This window comes from Vigna radiata, chromosome 8 (genome assembly GCF_000741045.1).
Source record: "Vigna radiata var. radiata cultivar VC1973A chromosome 8, Vradiata_ver6, whole genome shotgun sequence".
Taxonomy (NCBI): domain Eukaryota; kingdom Viridiplantae; phylum Streptophyta; class Magnoliopsida; order Fabales; family Fabaceae; genus Vigna; species Vigna radiata.
This window is the reverse complement of record NC_028358.1, coordinates 4,995,519-5,018,271: the sequence shown is the minus strand read 5'-3', so window position 1 is coordinate 5,018,271 and position 22,753 is coordinate 4,995,519. Positions and strand designations below refer to the sequence as shown.

At 34.4% G+C, this 22,753-nt stretch overlaps 3 protein-coding genes across 3 annotated transcripts; 1 reads left to right on the top strand and 2 right to left on the bottom strand.

The window, feature by feature from the left end:
- Window positions 1–391: 391 nt before the first annotated feature.
- Window positions 392–1,603, bottom strand: LOC106770118. Its single transcript, XM_014655945.2, has 3 exons — window positions 1,224–1,603; window positions 1,024–1,146; window positions 392–936 (listed from the first exon to the last, which is right to left on the bottom strand). Exons 1-3 carry the CDS (start codon window positions 1,230–1,232, stop codon window positions 592–594), a joined length of 477 nt encoding a protein of 158 aa, XP_014511431.1. The 5' UTR covers window positions 1,233–1,603; the 3' UTR covers window positions 392–591.
- Window positions 1,604–12,020: 10,417 nt separating this feature from the next.
- On the bottom strand, window positions 12,021–18,146 carry LOC106772752 (diacylglycerol kinase 5). The gene is made up of 12 exons (XM_014659331.2): window positions 17,701–18,146; window positions 17,492–17,614; window positions 17,201–17,329; window positions 16,791–16,876; window positions 16,034–16,157; window positions 15,617–15,665; window positions 14,639–14,721; window positions 14,366–14,433; window positions 13,487–13,561; window positions 13,050–13,137; window positions 12,759–12,875; window positions 12,021–12,628 (listed from the first exon to the last, which is right to left on the bottom strand). Exons 1-12 carry the CDS (start codon window positions 17,905–17,907, stop codon window positions 12,308–12,310), a joined length of 1,470 nt encoding a protein of 489 aa, XP_014514817.1. The 5' UTR covers window positions 17,908–18,146; the 3' UTR covers window positions 12,021–12,307.
- Window positions 18,147–19,195: 1,049 nt separating this feature from the next.
- On the top strand, window positions 19,196–19,630 carry LOC106770117. The gene has a single exon (XM_014655944.1). The coding sequence runs from the start codon at window positions 19,196–19,198 to the stop codon at window positions 19,628–19,630; it is 435 nt and encodes a 144-aa protein (XP_014511430.1).
- The last annotated feature ends 3,123 nt before the right edge of the window (window positions 19,631–22,753 follow it).

Below are 22,753 nucleotides of genomic sequence, written 5' to 3'. Positions count from 1 at the left end.
CAGGAAACAAAAAAACACAAGTTCAATCAAGGATTTCCATACAGAACACAGAGTGGTCCTCCACGTTGAAACTGGTGGCGCCTTCAGTTGAACAGAATGTCCAAATTCCTGTTATTGTTCGTGTAAACGATTACAGGGTCCTATAATCGATTACAGAACTCAATTTCACAGCAAACACATTGGAAATTCACTGCATTTCATTGGATTTTGACCACATTACATTATTTTTTATTCAATCATCTCTTTCAACATACATTACCACTACACAACCTTTGATTCATTTGTTTCCACATACATTAATTTGAAGCCTTTGAATAAAACAAACATTTGATTTCCAATAACATAAAATAAATCAATGTTATACATATTGAACCAAATACTATGTTTAAATACACAATACTTTTGTTCCAGCTTAACACAATAGTTAATCCTTTGTCTTTCTAACTCATACATTTCCTGTGTAAGGTGTCCTAAGTGCTTTGCTCTTAACTCTTCTTTTTGAACTAATCCTAACATAAGTTCTCAACTGTGATTGCTTGTCAGCCATTCCACCTGGTGCATCTGGCGACAATGGACCTTCTTCATTGTTACTCATTCTACCCCTTCCTCGGCCGACAAACGAACAGGTGAAACGAATGCATCGTCAGTTGCTGCTTGTGGACATCCAGCACTCTGAAAACCGTCATCTGCAGTTGACTTTTTACTTCTTCTTTTGGCCTTCTCTTTCTCCAACTCTTGCTCTAAGTCATTCACCTCCCTTTTAAGTTTTTCAATTAAACACTTCTGATCCTCTGCAGTGCGCATCAAACTCTCCCTGCGTTCTTTTTTTTGCAATTTCTTTTTTCTTTGCTCTGCATAGTTTTTTGGTGCTGCTTCTTCTTCTATGACATCTTTGTCATCCTTCCTTACACCACCAATTTCATCTACAACATGAACCTGCAATTTAACAACATATAAAATGTTATAAAACTACTGTCAATTTAAATTAACATTCAAGATAAAAAAACAAAATCATAAACATACCAAACCCATTTCAAACACACGTTTCACAATGTTGTCTCCAACAATTCTATTCATCCAGTGCAAGAACCTTGGAACTGTCGCTATTGCACCTTCAGGAGCCATGAAATGCTCACAAAACCAAACCTAATAAACAAGTAATTGTTATATATTACTCGTAATCAAATAACAAATATACCAAACTTTACTTGTGAAATTAGTACCTGCAACATGTAAACACACCCATCAACATAAACATTGCTTGTTGCTTTGCCTTTCTTCACAGAATATGAGGCTTCACTCAAATTGTCTAACAAATAACGATAAACTAACCCACCCCAACAGTATTTACTCAAACTACTCAACTCATCCACAATTCGAAACAATACAGGAAAAACTCGTCCACTACGATTTGGGATTAAAATCTCACATATCCCTAACAGGATGTACAAGCTACAAAAAACCTCACAAGGAAGGGTTTTTTTGTGTTTTTTCAACAAAAATTTGAAAATGAATTTCAAATGGGTAATGTCNTGACCTAAATACTTCACACATTTACTATTACCCACTGAAGAATGCTTCAAGTTTATGCTTTCACCATCTAAACTCAATCCTATTCCTGGACAAAATTCATTTTCATTGATATTGAAATGCTTGTTTGCAATAATAAAAGAGTTGGTGGAATCCACCCATGTCTTGGTTAACTCATGCAAAAGTTTAGCATTCAATGTCACTTTACCACTGAACTCTAAAAACCAAAAAAATGGAGTCTTGGAGATGACTTCCCTTTGGTCCTCTGTCAACCGTTCGTTGAGAGCGCTAATATACATGGTTGAAAATGAATGACGCACACTCAACTGTCCATAACAAAATAACAATCCAAATCAAATAACAAACAAACACCATAGACAACCCACAAGAAACCACAAAAAAACCCAAAACCCAAACCTAAAACCAAATACCCAAACATAAATCCAAATACCCAAACCGACAATAAAGGTACTTACCTTGGTCCAGCGATGGTCCAATCCGGAACTTGCCATTTCAGAGCACTGGAGAGCAATGGACACGACGACACTGTTAGCGGCTGATGGAGAAGACGACTCTGTGAGCGCTAATGGAGACGACGATGAGAAACCCAAATGTGAGAGAGAAGCAATCTTTCACACTGAAACTGAAAATGCCCAGGGGTAGAAAAGGAATACAATTTCTCTGAAAACCTCTGCATTTTTCAGGCCAAATTTAAAAAAAACAAACAAAAAAAAGTAGCCAATAGCACGTTGACACGTGGCAGTGTCAAATGAGTGTCAAATATAGGGTGTCAAAATAACGGGATCCTATATGTTCAGTGCTGTCAGATTAATGTTGAGTATGTTGAGGATTAAATTTTGGGCCTGAAATAAATTAGCGGTTTGCGATATATGTCTAAGTCGAAATTGTTTTGGGGTAAAAGGGTGGTTGGAGTTAGATTCAATACTAAATTCATAACTAAATTTAAAACCAATGGTTCATTCCTTCGGTCATGTCGAAATTTATATTGGCCAATCTATCATAAACCAATGGTTCATTCTTTTAAGGTCTTCTCTAACTTCCCACTCAACCATTTTGAAGTCATTAAACGAATGTTAAATTCTCTACTACATGTGTGCCTGTCTATAATTTTCCTTAGTTGCCATATCTTTTCAGCTCCCTTATATGCACAATATGCATTCCATGGACATTTCCCTTTTGCCCCAGAACATTTGACTCGCACTCTTCTGTTGTTATTTTTATAAACTTTCAATTTCCTACCATTCTCTACTCCATATGTCTTTTTAGCTTCTGTAAAATCTTTTTTTTCAAAGAAGTATGTCCATACTTCCTATTTATATTGTTCCATACTTTTGGGCATTGAGAAAACACCAAAATCCCCATACCCATCCCTATCATCATCTGTGTCATGACTTTCCACAACACTGTTCAAAGTCTCAGATTCCCAATCACTATCAGATAAACCCCTAGGTCCAACAACCTCTACTTGGTTAGTAGGTTCAAATATATCATATTCAACTTCATCTCCATGGTTAGACAATACATCCTCTTAAGATCCATTCCAACTTCTAACATCATCATACTCATCAACTTCTACATCACTTTGACCATGTCCCTCTACCTCACCCTCTACTTCTACATGCCCCTCTACATCAGCCTGCCCTTCTACATCAGCTTGAACGTGTGCCTCCACACCATCAGCTGTTGTCTCTGTTTGTACTTCTACCACACCCTGTACATCACCTACTGCCTCTGTCTCTACTTCTACCACAACCTCCACATTACCCACTGGCTCAACCTCAACTTCTACCCAACCTTCTACTTCTAATTCAGCTTCTACTTCAGGCTCTACATTACCTACTGCCTCCAACTCCAAAACATACTCAGGCTCACACACCGTGTGTATAACATAAAGGTGAGCTTCACCATTCAAAATAGCAATATTGACCACATGACAAGCACCTTTTTCATCAGATAAAGGTTCTAAACATTCTTCTAACATAGGACCACGACCCAACGAATACCGCAACTCTTTTACATTCATATAACCCATCTCCTTAAGAATAGTTAATATTTCAAAATAACTCCATCGATCAGGGTTTATTTTTAAAGTTGTGGTTTGACCATATTGGTATCTAAATGTCCCATTATTCTCAAATTTACCCCATGATGAAACACGACTTTGATGTCTGAGTTGGCCATGTTATCTAAAATATAAATTGCTCACAGTTAATTTATGCTTAACCCAAAAGTTATCTAAGAAATAAACAAAACATAAACATAGCACTATACAGACCACAAACGACTAAAACAAAGCAAAAGCATAATTAACACAATAAACAAAGCAAATGGTGCAACACAGGATCACACACTATCAGAGGGGGACCACAACCACAATGTCGCAACAGAAACAAAGCAAATGCCCACATAATGGGGGACACCATACATAAATCAAAACTAATGGGGGACCACGACGAAAGCAACAAAACAAAAATCAGAACCTATTATGAACGCACCTTCGAAAGCCGACTTCGTAATAAACCACCAACTCGATCTCTGGAAATACGCGTCCAAAGCCGACTTCGTAATAACCAAGCACTGTAGAGTGTTCGCAATCTAGGAGAACCACCACCAAACACTGTACCGTGTGTGCGATAGCTTCTCTCTGTTTGTGTTCGCTCTCTCTTCTTTCGCACAAATGCCCTAATCTTCCATAATCTAAATATTTTTCCCCAAATTAAAGAATCCAATTTTTTTTAATCAAAACCTAATGGTGGTCTAATTAACAAACACATCCCAATGCACTTAGACATATTTGTTTGACACGTAACATTAAGTTGTGCCACATCATCACCCATTAACTCTGTTTCCTTATACTTAACGAAAGGGACCAATCTGACCCAATTTTTTAAAAGTTAGGACCAATTTAAAACACTTTTACAATGAGGAACTAAATTGAGATTTCTCAACCAAAGTGGGGATAAAATTGACTATTAAACCTTTTAAAGTTGTTTATAAGTTGACCAACAATAAAATAAATTTACACAATATATAATGTATTAATGATTGAATCGTCAGCAAGGTGTCAAAATTTTATTTACATAATTATATAAGAAATATAGAAACAAAACATTTTGGAAATAACAAAATTGGAAAGTTCTTGAAGAAAAATGTATTACAGTTTTAGCTGATTTGTCTTGCACAATCAATGTTATGAATTTATAATTTAAAAAGTCTTAAATAAATATATAAATTCTCATCCTAACAAGATATGGATAAGAAATATTTGGATTGTAATAACTTGAAAATATTAATTAGGAAGGGAATTGTATTTAAGAAAATAAAATCAGAGTCCTTAAAATTTAATCACTTTTACATTTAAGAGTACCTCTTCCCTAATGTCCAGCCATTTATTCACTTTGCCATTCTCTCTCTAGAAAAGGCCATTCTTCGTTCTCTTCCTTCTCTCTAATTCTTCTCATCACTGATCCAGAGGATTTACAATTAGGTGGTGCCCTAATGATCACAAAGCAGAGGGCTTCCTTTTCGACCAATCAATTTTCCCCAATTTGACCGGTAAGTAGTTTTCCATTATCCCCTTTCATCCTAAGGCTATGAGCATGCATCGCAATCTGATTGCATGTGAATAACACTTCTTCTCTTTGGTTTCCAGTCCTGCTAAGGTTCTTAATTTTGTCTCATACCACAAATTTGTGGTCTATGGGTGATTCTAGGTTTCTCTCACGATGCCAAGTGCATTGACCATCCTATGAGCTCGGTTGTGCGGTTTAGAGGTAAGGGAAGCTGGGTTACTTTTGATCTTGTTAAATTGTAAATTTATATGCATTATATGATGGTGTAGAATGTTGAGTTGCTGCATGCAAGGAATTATATTACCTATGTTGCTGTGATTTGAGTTAAAATTAAAGTTTATAGAATGAGGGTTACTTGTGTGATGAATGCCGAATGTGAATTTGATTTATGTTGAATGCTATGCTCAATTTGATGATGATTGGAAGTTCCATGGATGACTGTGGGTGTAGGAAATCTGATATAAAAGGGAAGACTTATAATTTAGTTGATTGAGGTGGGTTTTAAAAAGAGAATAAAGGAACTAGGGTAGTCAAATTTAGAAATTGGGGTCACAATTGGTTTTGGTCATTCAAGACCATTGAGATAAGTCAATTGTGACTTGTTAGGTGCCTTAAAAGTGGTAAAAGTAGTGTCTAACTGGTAGAACAAGAATTGGGTATAGTGTTTTAAACTAGTTTAGAGGAAGTGAGGTGGTGGTTTTGAGTTTTAGGAGTTATAGCTTGAATTAAGAAATTGAGACAACCTAAGTAAGTCCAAAGTGACTTGTTAGAAGTGTCAAAATGACCAAAAACAGTCCTCAAGTGGTAAATTTAGATTTGAACCCATTAGTTGAGAGAATTGAGATTTTTGAGTGTAAATTTGTGCATAGTTGTTAGAGATTGAGGTTAAGAATGTTTATAAGCCTTTAGAAAAGTTTAACTACACCTAAATGTCAAGTTAGAATGATTATAAATCCACCAAAAGGCCTAAAAAGAAATGAGAGTGGGTGAGTTCTGCAAAATCTGCAAAAAATCTGCAGAATCCACGCCTGGGCGCCCTTGGGAGGCGCTGGGCGCCCTTCAACGCGCTATTTCAGCTTAATTGTGGTGCCCGAGCGCCCCTAAAGGGTGCTGGGCGCCCTATTCTGTTGTTGCTTTTGCTTTTGATAATTTGTGGGGTTCTGGATGTCCGTTTTGGACGTTCTATAGGTCGTTCTGGGGGTTTTTGAACCTTTCGGAGCCATTGGTGAGGGTCTCCAAGCCATTTGAATTACTTAAGTATTGGTAATTAAATATTATAAAGATATTGTGTTAATAAGTGATGTTTTTGTGAAAATATGTATTGTCTGAGTATGTGTGAGTTGTTTTTATGACATAACTAAAAGAATGATTGTGTTCCATGTGGTGTAATGTGAGATTTAAGTTGTATCTCTCGGTGAGATTATGGTAGTGTTTAGAATGAATATAGGAAGCTCGGTCTTGGGGGTTATCCTAACACTCTAATGACCTTTTCAATCTCACTTAGAGAAGAATTAGTCATGTGGTGAGAGTAGTAGGAGGTCCTAGTCTTGGGTGCTTCCAGTATGACCCAAGGCGAGTGATAACGGACTTACACTTGTGTGTATGGTAGGGTTCAACCCATGGCAATGGCTTTGCAAAGTAGTAGAGGCCACCACAAGTGCACAACCCATCATAGCTCAATATTCATTCTAAGTCCAAACGAGTCTAGTATAATTATAATCTGATAAACTGTCTTTATGCTTGTTTGCTTGAATGTTTCAGCTATTTAGGTTAGTTGTATTAACTTACATGTTTTTATAAACCTAGCTTACCCTTGTTGTTTACTTTTGTCTGTGTTGTATGTTTGTGTTCTTCCTTTTGCAATGATCATTCATTTGGATGTGAGTAGAGATAGATGACGTGCCTCTGGAGCAAGCTTTGGAGGGAGAAGATGTTGCACCTAGTTCTTACGACATTTCATTAGATACCTTACCTATTTTGGGATACTCTATCCTTGTATATAAGTTTCCAATTTAGTTTTAATTCTACCACTACTTTGGGATGACTGTATAATATTATACTTCATCTAATGGCTACTCTTAACTGCTTTATTTTATTATATTTGAAGCATTCTATATTATATAGTATATATAAATAGGATGTTGCATGGATCAAATTAAAATGGATCTTTAAACTATAAGTTTAAAAGAATTGACGTAAAATTTAGAGAAAAATAAACAAATCCAAATATAAACTTTCACTACACTCATTAACAACTATATTATATTAAATAGTATCGACTAAAAAAGTTATTATTCATTCAAGTCACCTCTAACATAACACAAAATAAAATAAAATATTAAAAATAAAATGAATCAAACTCACCTAAAACAAACATAAATTAATAAAAAAAACTAATCATATATACAAAACAATTTTTCATTAATATAAATGTCAGTAAATTTGAGACTAAACAAAAATAAATAAATAAAAACATTAATGAAAGAGTGAACTTACTCAAAAAAAATTCAAAATAAATTTTTATTGATATAAGTGTTCATATTTTAGCATTAAGTAAAGAAAATAAATAAATAAAAACACTAATATAAAAATACCGTTCGATGTTTTTTATTTTTTGACGACAAATTTGAGATCGACATTATAGTGGAAGACGTTAATTTAACGTCAAACTATACCAGACGACGTTAATTATTTACATTACACGTCGACCTATAATACCTTTGACGTTTAATATGTAACCAAATCCACAATGTTATGTTGGATGTAAAAGAGGATTTTGACGTCCATTGAAAAAGGGAGAGAAGTGAATTTGACATCCAACATACCTTGAGGCCGATGTCTAATATGATCAATCCACAATGCTTTGTTGGATATAAATAAGGATTTTGATGTCCACTGAAAGGGGGAGAGACATGAATTTGACGTCTAACATACCTCGAGGCTGACATGTAATATATATGTATCAATCCTCAATATTTTGTTGGATGTAAAGGAGGATTTGAGGTCCAACATACCGAGAGGCCAACGTCAACCTCGTTGAGCCACAGAGGAGCTCGCCCAACGTGCATTTCTTTGGGTAGGCATTGGAAAGGATGTAATGTCGTGCAGTGTACAACTCGACATCAATATTTCCAAAGTGACGTCGTGTAGTGTATAGGCTGACGTTCAATTTGGGATTTGTTTTTGTTTTTTATATTGGTTTGGTTTTGTTGATTTTACCACCAAAAACTTGTTAACTCTTTGGCAAGCGTACCAAATCGTCTAAAGTAATAAACCGGTAAGACCGGAAATCGTTTCCCAAGAGACTCGTGTAACTAGACAATCGTATAATTTCTAACTAACCTAGACTAAAGAATGTTTCCATAATTTGAGTTTTGNTGANATTAAAGTAACTANAAANCATAAATNATANAAGTGATCTTAAGCACTCAAACACTTTGAAATGGAGAGATTAGAAATGCAATGGAATGATATTGTTGGGGGTATGCTTTCACCGACTTCACTCTTATGTAAATAAAATTACTTCCTCTTCATTTAATTGTCAAAGTCAATCTACTAAATTACTCAAACCCCAATCCCTTGGTAGAAAGAGTCTAGACTTCCTTATTAAGCTCTAATCCCTTGGAAAACCTAACAATTAGTTCCGCATTAAGAAATGAGATTTTAAGACAACCAAAGGGCCTAGTTCTATCCCTAGATACTATTTCCTTTAGGTGTTTAACCCAAGTCCGGATTTACCCAACATTTCCCAATATTAAGCAACCCTAAAATCAAGTTATGAGTAGCAATTTCACAACAAGCATTAAGAGAAGAAATCAAACACTAGCAATCAATGAAAGAGGCATATTTTCATTCAAAACAAAATGATTTACATAAAAGTTTAGTGGCTACAACAATCCCCCAACAACAATGAAACTAGCTCTCCATGAATGGAGAGCTTGAGCTTACAACAATGGTGGAAATGGAAGAAGAAAGGAGACCGAAGGATGAAGAAGGAGTGTTCCCACAGCTCCAAGCTGCCTCCAAGAGCTCCAAAACGAGAGAAGACGCGTCTGGGTAGCAAAAGATACCAAGCCCCTCGCGTTTTAGGCCTAAAAAGACCTAATTTTTCCACATCAGCATTGCCACCGCTCAGCTGCACCTCAGCTGCACCCCAGCTGCAGCTTTCCAGGGAGCAGGGCGCTCAGCTGCACCCCAGCTGCACCTCAGCGACAGCCTTCCAGAGAGCAGGGCGCTCAGCTGCACCCCAGCTGCACCCCAGCTACAGCATTCCAGAGGAGAATGTGGCTCAGCTGCACCCCAGCGGCATCATCAATCTTGGTCAATATTTCCTCTTTTACATTCATTCTTGCTTCTGTAGTTCTTCCATTCGTCGGTTTGGCCAACAAGCTTCATGTACATGATCTAACAACCAAAAAGTNGGGATTAGTNAANCAATTTAAATGAATTCAACTAAAGATGTAGCTACTTAGAAACTTAACAAATTGAGGCATAAAGAAGGTATAAAGCTAAGAAAGAGTTGACATTTTCTCTCAATTCACTACTGAAATCATAGCAAAATATGTCATTATCAACCACACCTAAAAATCAGAAACCATTTTCCCATAAAGAATTCATCTATTCAAAGTTTAAATCATATCAAAAGTAAAACTAAAAGCTAAAGCTAAAGGTATTATCAAAACAAAAAAAAAAACTTAAAGAAAAAAACCTAAAGCTATAGCTTAATGAAATTGTTGATTCAAATGCCCTACCCATTCTTGTCTAAGCTTCCTTATTGTGGCATCTATCAATGAAGAGGAATTGTTGAAGCGCTACAAAATCAATGAAACTTTACTATTATATTCATTCTAATGTGAAAAGTGGATTGAGATTTGTAAGATTTCAAATGTAAATTATTATCTTAGTCCAATTTTCTCTAATTCATGCTCGGATGATTATCTTCATCCATGACATGATGTAGTAGTCGCATGCCCATGAATCTGTTTGCATGTTACAGTAAACATGGGAAAGAACATAGTCAAATTTGATGATTTAAATTTCACTACGAAAATTAATAAGTTAAAGATCAACGAATTTCAACCTTAGAATATATAATTTCAATTTGTTGTGTTATGGGCCTACGCTTAACTTAAAAAAGATTTGAAACATTTGAAACATAAGCTAATATATTAATATCATAATGAATTGATATGAAAGATTGTAATGTTTACGTTTGTATAACAAGGACTTCAAATCCGATTTCATCTTCTTATGAAAGGAACAAAATCATACAACTTGTGCTTTTCTTGTGTTGATCACCATCATTTGCCAATGGCCCCTAACATGTACCAACAGCTAGTATGGCTATTAATTAAATTTTGATAAAAGTGGACAATATTGAGTAACACATACCCATCAATGTATGGCGCGATATACAACTCTCTTTTAGACTCAACCATCCATGTTTGCATATATGATTGTTTGTCTTCTAATGTGTTTCCAGATGATTGAATGGTCTGAGGTTCAAAAAAAGCCATACATTGTTGTCCGACCTTGGTCCACTATGATGGTGTCCATGTACCTATAACAATAAAGTTTAGTATATATATCAAAAAGTAATAATACTAATATTTAAAAAGTTAAATAACAATTAAAAAACTTACATCACCATAGTTGTATGACCGAAATGTTCAACATTCTTTCTCCACCAACGACCTCTAGTGCATCATTTAAAGCAATATACAATGGCACATGACACTGAAGGCCAAATACTCTTAATTTCAGTACAACTCTATCGGTCCTTTATTCAACTTATGTAATTTCTTCATCAATATGGCTATAGGATCATCATCTTCTGCTTCCTCATGATCCTCAAGGCTCACAGGTTTAGCCATTGGTTTTTTTGTTAGGACGGTAGAACTGCAAGACACATTTATAAAAGTTAAGATTCATTTAATTATAACTTGAAGATTTAAATACTAAGAATAACAATATAATATCGTTGACAGACCAAAATATGGCATGATCAAAGCCTTAGGCCAAACTATAAATGTGCCTAAGGCCTTCCCCACGAATTAGATTTCAGATGTAGGCTCTAACACTCGAGCGTGGAGATCCCTTACTTCATCAATCATGACCTGCACATGAGTGGGCAATAAAGGAGCACTATGAAGGGTCTGGCCTCCTACAATCTTTCGTCCCACGACCACTACCCGCGTAGGATCCTCATCAACCAAAAGCTCATACTGACAAGTGTAATTAGTAGGCCATGGGATTTGATTGAAGGCACATCTAATTTTTATTGGTAAAATGATCATTGTACAACAGAGAGTCAATTTTCAAAGGATTCGGTGACCTTATACAGTAGAGGGTCCCATTCCAAAATTTCCTTGAAGTACATCTAATTTTTACTAAAAAAATAATCATTGTACAAGAGAGGATCAATTTTCAAAGGATCCGGTGACCTTACATAGTAGAGAGTCATGTTTCAAAACTTCCTTGAAATACACTAACTTTTATTTAAAATTGACCATTGCACCGTAGATGGTCAATTTCAAAGGATCGAGTGACCTTACTTAACAGAGGGTCACGCTTCAAAATTTCCCTAAGGTTCATCTAATTTTTACTAGAAAATACCCATTGCACAACAAAGGGCCAATTTCAAAGAAAACAACTTGGGCCAATTTCAGTTTTATTTCTTTTGTAACAAGATTAATGATAGTTTTAAAATAAAACAACGCTCTAGTTCTTTTAAAGTTTTTAAATTTTTCGAATTAAAAAGGAATAGTAACAAAAAGACGGTGATGGGATTTGATTGAAGCGAGACGGTAAGCGAAAAAAGTACGTGACGATAATAATGTCAAATAATGCATCATTAAACCCTCTTTCAGCAACAGATATATTATGAAGAGGTGTATATTTCGATTGAACCAACGTTTGTAACAACAAAGTAACATTTCTCCTTCTTGATAGGTTTGTATTATTTGAACTGCACATATGTTTATGTTAAGTAAAACAATTATTGCATAACACTTCTAAATTACATTCACACGTTTACTGACATAACGCTGCTCGAATAGAGCAAATAGGTGAATGTTTTTGACAAGGGAAACAAACAGCAAATGTTTATAAAAATCCTATAAATAGCTAGGCAGACTCTGTTATCAGCTGCATAACTTAAAAGAATGGCTTTGACAATGAAATACCTAACTAAGATGAGCAAGGTCTACCTCATCTGGGATCTTGAATGTTTCTGCCGCACCAAACTTCCGGAATTCATCTGCTTTAGATTCTTCGTCATCACTATCATCTTCTTCCACATCATGGTGGTGTGGAGATGACGGATCATTCACACTTTTAGACTTCGATTCATGAGTTGCGAGCATGTTAACCTGGCCATGGTGAGAAATTTCCACCAAAACAGTATCATCGTCAACTGGGAGGGGTTGCTTCCAAGGTTCCCCATCAATCCTCATGAATGTATGTTCTGCTGCACCTTTGTGAAACTCGAAGCGGATTCTGTGTGCCTAATCCAAGATAATTTGAAGCCACTTAAAATTAACATAAAAAGATGAATAATAGGTGTAATAAACTCTTGGAAAATATTTTGAAAAGTTTGATTTAGAACGAAGAACGTGGCATGAGTATCAAAATGACCTGGGCAAGGCGAGTTCCATGTCCATTTGGAGAAAGCAAAACAAGCCCATGCCAAGCATCTCTAAAGCCAACCACCTCTAAAAGGCCATCATCTACATATGGAGGTGTCAAATCTCTCTGCAATGTGTGGAGTCAAGAAAACATACTCAGATTTGGTTGTTCAAAAAGCATGTGCACAAAAATATTCTATATTAATTATTATTTACTTCCACTAGTATGTGGCCTTAAAAATAACATCGGAAAAACATTTTTCGAAATAAAGTATTTCAGAATTTGCGTATGAAGTTTTACATCACGCCTCTTGTGCTTGTTCGGTGTACCCCATGGATTCAATCCACCAGAAAAGCTAGGCAAGTTGAGGCATACAATGGACCTGATGCTGTATGTAAAATGGAAAGAGTGTTAATAAAGCATATCTTTATTCCAGAAGTAAACTAAAACAGAAGGAACAGTTGATGGACAAAATGGAAGTGAACTAAATGGCCATTTAACCCAAAATATCCATACTTGATAAGTCGCCAAGTGAACAGACAGTAATCATCAAATAATGAATGTAGACAGCGATAAAAGCAATAAACTTCTGAGAAACATAAATAGACATGGTTTGCATAGCAATAGCTGTAAAGCATAGTTATGTGTCTTCGGATCTTTGTTAATTCGAAAGTCCAGGAGTTTTTCCCCTACCGAAGTAAAGAAAAGATCATATATGAGAATAGAAAAGGATATACCTGGATGGAATCGACAGGTCTTCCCAATGACCATGCCTCTTCATGATTTTTACTTTTGCAAGATGTGCTATGTTTCTGCATTCAAAGATCAAAATGCATTTACTTGAGTGGTTAAGTAGCAAATATATATGAAAACAATGCTTAGATGGATCTATGAATAATTGATGTTTTGTGTGTGGCTTGGGCATGTGCATGTACAACTTGCCAGAACTACGGATAGCAAGCAACAAAAAGGCCAAAACAAACCATCTGACTCAACTGGAAAACTGGTGAACAAGCCAGTTTGTCACTCCAAAAAACTCAACTGGTGGAGCAAATAATTGCTCACATAAGGTCCATCCTTGTATATTATTTAGTCTATCATTAAGAAATAACAACGGTAACGAATTAACTAAGTAGTGCCAACTAATGGTAACGAATTCATGGTTGGATGGAGAACTCTACATTCAGAAGACTCATTATTGGACAAAATAAAAAAAAAAAAAATTAAATACAAGATATACTCATATTCAATCAGAAAACCAGTGCATGGAGCCCTTTCAACTAATGTTCTTAAGCAGGTTTTCAATATGACTCCTGTAGCATATATTACGAGCATGAACTTTAATGAATTTACATGGTCCCCTGACAGATACCTAGTTACATTAGTTAGCTAATTTGTTCGATTGGATGAAAGATAAGGAACGTTTGCTATAGATATGAAGAGTCTTGGATCTCTCAATAGCCACGGAATTTATGCATTCTTGCTGTCAATCAACAACAGTTTCTCGGTGTGCTAAATCTGAACCAGTTTCTACACAAACTGACCTTGGAAGAAAAACAACCCATAAAAACATAGGAAACCTTTCTCCAACCAATGACAGATCTACACAAACTGACCTGGAAGGAGGGTGGAACAAAGGAGCAAAAAACCATCCTTGTGTGCATCCAAGCTTAGCATAAGTACTCTGAAACGATTAAAATCAGTATAAAATCAATAAAAAAAAAATACTAGATGCAATCACATCCCGTGGTCTAAAAGAACTATAATATATAGACTTTTCAATCAAGAGTGAAAATGTCAAAATAGTATTGTTGTCATTTACGTCTATGCAATACTTTCTACGTACATATACCATGACTTCTACCTGCCAAGTACCAAAATAGACATACCTGATTGACCAACTGATTTTTGAACTTTTCAGGATGCAATTTCCGTTCAGAATGAAATGCATACGAAATTTGAGCATCCATTCCTACATTTTGGAGCCATAAGAGTTGAAGTTAGGATGAATTGATGGAATGAAGAAAAATTAAGTACTCCAAATATACTATTTCGATGATCTAAAAATATTTCAAGAGATGATAAGAATAGTCAACACCAATGAAGGTAATCAATGAATCTCAGTAACCCGCCTATTTATTTAACATTATACAAATCAGTCTCCGTCATTACAGATTCATAGTTTTTTTGTTTCCCAGGACTTCACTTTACAGACTAATCTTGCTGGGGTAGGAGATAACTAAAGCCTGATCAAGGATTTTTTCAACTAGCACTGCCCTTTATACAAATTCATACTCTTAAGCTTACGTAATGCAAGTTTTATTTTTAAAATTAGTATAAAATGGATTTTATATTGTCAAAGGATACTAAATTAAATCATACACAAATTATAATGAAGTGTAAATTAAATCAAGGCTTAATGATAATTTTGGTTCCTATATTTGTAGTAACGATTCAAATTTTTACCTCTATCTTTTACTCAATATGATCCTTATACTTTTTAAAAAGACTCAATAAGGCTTGTTTCGTTAGATTAGCATTAACGACGTTTAGAGCTGATGAGCTGAAATCTCTTTATACAATTATCCACTCTTTTTATACGTTGATTGTCCAATCCTGGGGACAAAATGGAAGGAGTGACGTTAAGACAGATCTGATGGAAGGATCAAATTGAGTCTTTTTAAAAATTATAGAGATCACATTGAATAAAAAATAAATAAAGCAAAAACATTAAATCATTGCTGCAAATACAGGGACCTAAAATGCTATTAAGCCTTATCAACAAATCTTACGTTAGAAGAAAATAGAATTATGAAATCGTCTAAGGTAGTTCATGCATAAAAGAACCCAACAAAAGCTATTCTTACCCATGCTGAAGTAATTCCAAAACCCCCCACGAAAAGTATGGCAGCCTTCCTGAGAAGCGATAAGAAACAACCAGTCATGGAAGTAGAGTGAGCACAAACGAAGCTAAAACTTATGGTAGCAAAATAGTTTTGAAGAATTACTTTCAATAACCCCCTTAAAAAAAGATTAAAAGCAAGGATAAAGTAGTAGATACTCAGAATCGAAACACATCATATCTAAGTCAGCGAAACTTAGTTTTATCTTATAAAACCTATATCATCCAGTCATATTTACGGAAGTTTACGATCAAATCATAAAATAGAGCATTTGAAACTCAAGTTATTTTTATATGAAATTCGTTAAGTTCCAAAATATATCTTGTTAAGATGAACAGGATGTAGTATTAGATTGAAAAACAGTAAATAGTATAATCTTACCATACTAAGCTCATCTGCCTCAGATACACGATGGAAGGCATGCAAAGAGTGTGGTAGCTCAAGGGGTGGAATTGGATCACAGGCACCTTTTTCTGGAATCCTCATTCTCATAAGAATGTGCCAGCTGAGAGTTTGGTAAAACAGAGCACAGAATCAGAAATCAACATTTGCAAATGGATAAAAAATTAATAAACAATAGTCATATATTCACTTTGAATTAAAGGGACATAAGGACGTTGCAAGTCAGCAAGGGACACAACACAACTAAAGCTCCAAAGCAGAAAAAAGGACTCTTACAAAACTAGAAAAACCACTAATATACTCCCTAAGAAAACAAAACAATGAACTAAAAAGAGTAAATGAAAATAATAATGCTGATAACGGATAGCATGATAATTTACAATTAACAAGGTTTGAGAACACATGACAGAAGAATCGCATATTGAATTGATTTCCACTAAATGAAAACTAAATTAGTAAGTAATAAAAGGAATTCATAAGTTTTCAGTTTGAAATCGAAACTGTGAATTAATTTTACATCAGCGAGCCCAACTAAAATGATATTAGTACACAAAAATTCAATTAGGATCTCAATCATAACCTAGCAAGATACAAATTTATTACACTCAATAATAAGCGTGCCTGAAGTTTTATCAATAGAAGGCAGGAAATGGAACTATAGATCAATAAGCGAGCCATTGAAATAGCACAACAACAATTAATTGTAAGATGAAAGAGTAGAACCAAAATTCAATACTTGTCTATTTTCATGTCCTTAGCTTTCATTACTTGATTCAGAAATGACTTGACCGACTGTTCATCTGTTCCTGGGTTTTTCTTTCCCTGCAATAAACCCGCAGAAAAAATGAGTTCCATCGGCTATTTACTTTTCATAAATATGAAAAATTCTGATGATGTTTATTATCAATGTCACAACTTATACCAATGCGAATAAAAATTTCTTTACTTCCACTCCAAAGAGAAGGACTCAGTAGGATCCACAAATCTTAATATATGAAGGGAATAAGTAGATGATTAATATTTTTAAATTAAATGGTAGGCATCTGCAGCTCTAAAACTACCAAATCATGGCAGAGTCAGCATATCATTTAAAATGTACTTAAGAGTCCCATTTAAAGCACACAACATAGAACTGCAATATCCTACCCAACCAAATGCAAACGGCAGATTATTCCCTGTGCCCAATGGAACCGTGGCAATGGGTGGCGGACGAGACAGTTGCAGATCACAAACAACTCCAAGTAGCCAGCCAGCTGTTCCATCACCCCCAGCAACCTAAAGCCAAGCAACATATCACCATAAAGGAAAAAAAAAATGTATATATAATGGCGTATAAAACAAGTATATAAAAAAAAATTGAAATTTTTTCCGAAAAAATATCCACGACGTTGCAGTTCTGATTGAAACAGTAATTCAATAAAAAGAAATTCAACTCACAATTAATCTCAATTTCTCCATGACCTTTATGGCAATTCGATCGCCCTGAAGCCTGAGATTTTCCAAATTCGCATAGATCCTGCTCAGAACCTTATCAGGAGCCTCTTCCCCCAAGTCGAAAACCTTAAAACCACAACCGATATTCAGTCCTGCATAACGAGGTTTCGGAAAAGATTTTTAAAATATCGCCCACTAACAAGTAACAATACCTGATTTTCTTTAAGAAGCGCACGATACGTTTTCAAGAGGTCTCCTCCCAGCTGACCACCACTCTTGGAGTTAACGAAAACGAGCACCGGACACTCAGGTCCGTCGACATCGACGTCGCTACTTTCAACCGCGGATTCTGGCACCAGCACGTGTTTCGGGATCCAGAAATTCCTCATGAAATTGCCGTCGGAGGTTTGAGAAGCCATTTCCACATTCAGCTGCGACACCGAAGCAAGTTTGCGACAGAGAGATTAGAAAGTGATTTCAAAAGACATGCAATGCGAGGTGATTGGAAAGTGTTCTCAGATTGAGCAATGAGAGTGTTTGATTTGTGAAATTGTGTTGGTCAAATGTGATTAATTGAGCTGGATCTGAGTGACGTGGTGACGCAGAAACGAAACTGAGATTCTGATCAAAGGGAGAGAAGCAAGTTGTGTAAGAAAGAAACGGAAATTGAAAGAAAAGTGCATTTTAATTGGTGGGTCCCCTGCATGATGATCGGATAAAGGAAAGTGAATACTGAGCCAAGTGGATACTGGTCCTCTGCAGTCGGAATTTAACGAGTTAATGTAGTACGCTAATTACGATCGTCCGATGAAGATCATTGACATTATATTTTATTTTGTGAACCAGATTCAGAATACGCATTCGAAAGTCAGTCATTGATCTTTACTGACTGTATTGGTTTGCAACTGCGTGAATACACCCAATCCGATTCCCGAGGGTCGGATATTCTGAAACAATCATTGTACTTTTGTATTTTTTTATGTAAATGTCTTTGCTCCATTGGATTAAATAGATTGAGAAAAAAAAGAAAAGAAGCACACTTATAAACTCTAGGCATGATTTCTTTATTGGACTTCCTCTCTACAATTGTCTCTAACCAATTCGTTCGCTTTTGGTCTTTATTAAAATAATTTGTTGTACTATACGACAATGTAACTTCTCGATTTTACAGCCAGCAATTATGCGATTTTTAAACCCGTAGAGGTTGTCTATTTCTTGATTTAAGTTTGTGTTAAGAAAATGTTTTTTATTTTTAATTTAATTATTTTTAGGATTTAGTTAATTTTTAATTATAGATTAGAGTAATGGATTAAAATTAGGATAAAAGTGTTAGTGGATAATTATTTTTTATGTTTAAATATGTTTTCTATCATTTAATAATCAATTATACAGAAGTATTTTAGTTTCAATTTTTATTTTAAAAAACAAACAATTGGTATTGATATTTTTTTCTTGAGGGATGTGTGAGAAAAAATTAAAAGTATAGAAGGAGATTCAAAATTTTCAATAATAACACCTTTAACGAATGAAAGTCTACTTAGAAGCTCTAGATCTATGGAAGGCATTTGAAGAGGATTAAGAAATTTTTGTTTTACTTGGCAATCTAACTTTGGCTCAAATCAAGAATCACAGGGACGATAAACCAGAAAAGCTAAGGCAAAGGCGTGTCTCTTTGTTACAATTTCATAAACTATTTTCACTCAAATCATGTCTCTAAAGTCAGCTAAAGCCATGTGGGATTATCTCAAAGAAGAATATGATGAAAATAATCAAATTAAAAGCATGAAGGTGTCGAATCTCATTAGAGACTTTGAATTGCAAAAGATGAAGGAATCTGAAACTATGAAAGAGTACTTTATGAGGCTTCTGAACATAGCAAACATAGTAAGATTGCTTGGTTTTGAATTTAAGGACTCTCGTATTGTTGAAAAAATTCTAGTTACAGTACCTGAAAGATTTGGAGCTACCATAACCACGTTAGAAAACACTAAGGATTTTTCCAAGATCACTTTGACAGAGTTACTGAATTTCTTGCAGGCACAAGAGCAACGAAGGGCTATGAGAGAAGAAGGATTTATTGAGGAAGCCTTGCTTGCTAAACATGAAGACATTTGGAAAAAAAAAAAACCAACAACCAAATAGAGAAGGTGTTGTCAAAAATGAAAGCAAAGTAGGAAGCTCCAAGGGAAAGTATCCTCCTTGCAAGCATTGCAACAGGATGAATTATCCTCCATTCAAGTGCTAGAGAAGGCCTGACGCTAAATGCACCAAGTGCAATCAACTTGGGCATGAAGCTGTCATATGAAAAAACCAAAATCAGCCATAAGAAGAAGATGCTCAAATTGCAAATGAAGAAGAGGAAGACCAACTTTTTGTTGCAACCTGTTTTTCATCCAATGCTTCAAGTGAATCTTGGCTAATTGATAGTGGTTGTACTAACCACATGACCTTTGACAAGGCACTATTTAGATATATGAGGCAAACTGATGTCACCAAAGTCAGAATAGGCAATGGTGATTATATCTCAATCAAAGGCAAGGGGGTAATTGCAATTACAAGTTGTGCAGGCACAAAATTTATTCCAAATGTTCTTTTCGTTCCTGAAATTGACCAAAATTTGTTAAGTGTTGGTCAACTGATTGAAAGAGGATTTAGAGTTATTTTTTAAGACAAAAATTGCTTGATTAAAGATGTAGTTGGTCAAGATATGTTAAAGGTGAAAATGAAAGGGAAAAAATTTGCTCTAAAACCATTGGAGGAGAAGCAAATGATTTTCTCACTCAAAGAAAATGTGACAGAAATTTGGCACAAGAAGTTAAGACATCATCATCATATGTTGGGTGCAAACAGTTTCTCTTATTTTGTAGCAATGACTGTTACATTGGTTTGATCTTTCTCAATGTGGTTGTAGTTTGCCATGGAGGCAAAACAAATTCTTTCATTATCAAGGTTCACAAAGAATTTCTCAAGAATGAATGTCCTCGTATTTTTGTTGGAACACTTGAGAGGATTCTTGCTCTGGCTAAAAATAAGGATCTTGGTTTAAAGAACGTGAGGCATTTCATACTTGATGAGTGCGACAAAATGCTTGAATCACTTGATACGAGAAGAGACGTTCAAGAGATTTTCAAATTAACTCCTCATGATAAACAAGTGATGATGTTTTCAGCCACACTTAGTAAAGAAATGCGTTGTGTCTGCAAAAAGTTTATGCAAAATCCAATTGAAATTTATGTTGATGATTAAACAAAGTTGACCTTTCATGGACTTTTAGCTCCTAAAGCAAGGAGGAGTGTTAAGAAAATGTATTAGGAGCGTTTATTTTTAATTTAATTGAATCAAAGTTGTTCCTTATTTTTAAGATTTAGTTAATTTTTAGTGGATAGTAGTGAATTAAAATTAGAATAAAAATGTTAGTGGATAGTTATTTTTTATGTTTAAATAACATTTCTCATCGTTTAATAATCAATTATACATAAGCATTTTTCTTCAAACGTACTAAGCTTTTATTTTAAAAAACCAACAATATGTGATTTGATATTCTACTTAACGAGATTAAATAGATAGGCATATTACGAGTTGAACTAGAAGTGAATAAGTTTAACTTGATTTATTTGTTTTTTGAATTAAAATAATTGCATCTTGACTTAATTTATCATGGGGTGAGTTAGTTCATTTAAATTTATTTTGTTTTCTAAATTATTTTACATATTTATAATAATATAATAAAAATGCTGATTTATTTTATTATGGTAGTATGATCAAAATATTCATCTAAATATTATTATAAAGATATTAATTAAAAATCAAAATGTTAACTTATTTGAGAAATAAATTAATTAAACATTTAAATTATTTAATTATTTAACAATATTATAGTATTTAATAACATAAAAAATATATAAAAGAAATTGTAAAAAAAATAATAAAAGACGATTGTTGATGAGTTATATATCAATCTACCTTAAATCATGTCTAAACTGTCTAAACTATAAATTAAATGAGTTGACTATATTTTAAAAATATAATTTTCTTTTCAATTCAATCGGATTCATAATATACTTGAACTCGTTAGTTCACAAGTTTGAATCCATTGCATACTTTTTTTTCTCTATTATTTTGTGCATATTTTAGAGAACACAAATGTATAATAAGGTGTGTTATATAATAAAAGATTATATAAATATATAGTTTTTTTTGTCATTAAAGGAGTATATAAAAACATGACTGGTAGAGTAAGAAATGTCACAATATAATGTTTTAATGACAAATTAATGAAAGATATTGCAAATAAGAGAAATTTTACATTAATATGGATAAACTTGATTTATTGTATATGATTAAATCTCCAACTAACAAATTGTATATGTAAGACAATTATATTTGTTCATTCTTACAAAACTAAGAATGATTATTAAAGAATTAACAAACTTTATTAAGATTTTGAATTATTTTAAGAATTTTGAAATGAAATTTCATGATGATACGACTGTGCTTCTACTTAGTGAATTGTCTAAAACATTTTATTATTTCAATGATTTTTTTTTTATTTAACAAGTTTAAAAAGAATAAATCATTACTATTGACCTATATTTATAATTTTTACCATGGACTTATAATTAAAGAAATTTTAATCACGACCCAATTCTAATCCAATGGTCTTAATCACATCTTACCTTAATCTTGTCCTTAAGCCAGGAAATATGACCGGTTGTCCATCGTGAGATAATCGGTGGTGTCTTTTCAATACAATTCTCCTACCGTCTGGTCCATCGAGAACCCATCCTGTCCATCCAGCACCGTTCGGTCCATCTAGTACATCAGAGGTTTTGTTGAATCTGTTCAAATTTGTAAAATAGCTTCTGAAAACAACTCTTCATATATGCTTACTAAGCCACTTCCAAAGGAAAAGTTCCATAAATAAATGTTTGTCTAAAATTGGTTTTGTTTGATTAAATTTGGTTTCTTTTATTGAATCTAGGTGGAGAATTGTGTAGTAAAAAATACTGACCAAAATCTTGAACCGCATTTCCTGAGGCGTGTAGATCACTGTCCTTAAGGACTTATCCGCGGTGTGTTGCGCAAGTCCCCCAGGATACAACAGGAACTTCTCGAATTATATTCGAGGATCACAAAACTAGCAAGAAACTCTATAAAGATTTTATACCCAGGATAATTTTAGGAGAAGAAGAGAAAGAATGAACTTTGGTGTGTTTAGAAATGGGGAAAGAGTTCTCTATTTATAGAGATAGGGAAGAATAAAAT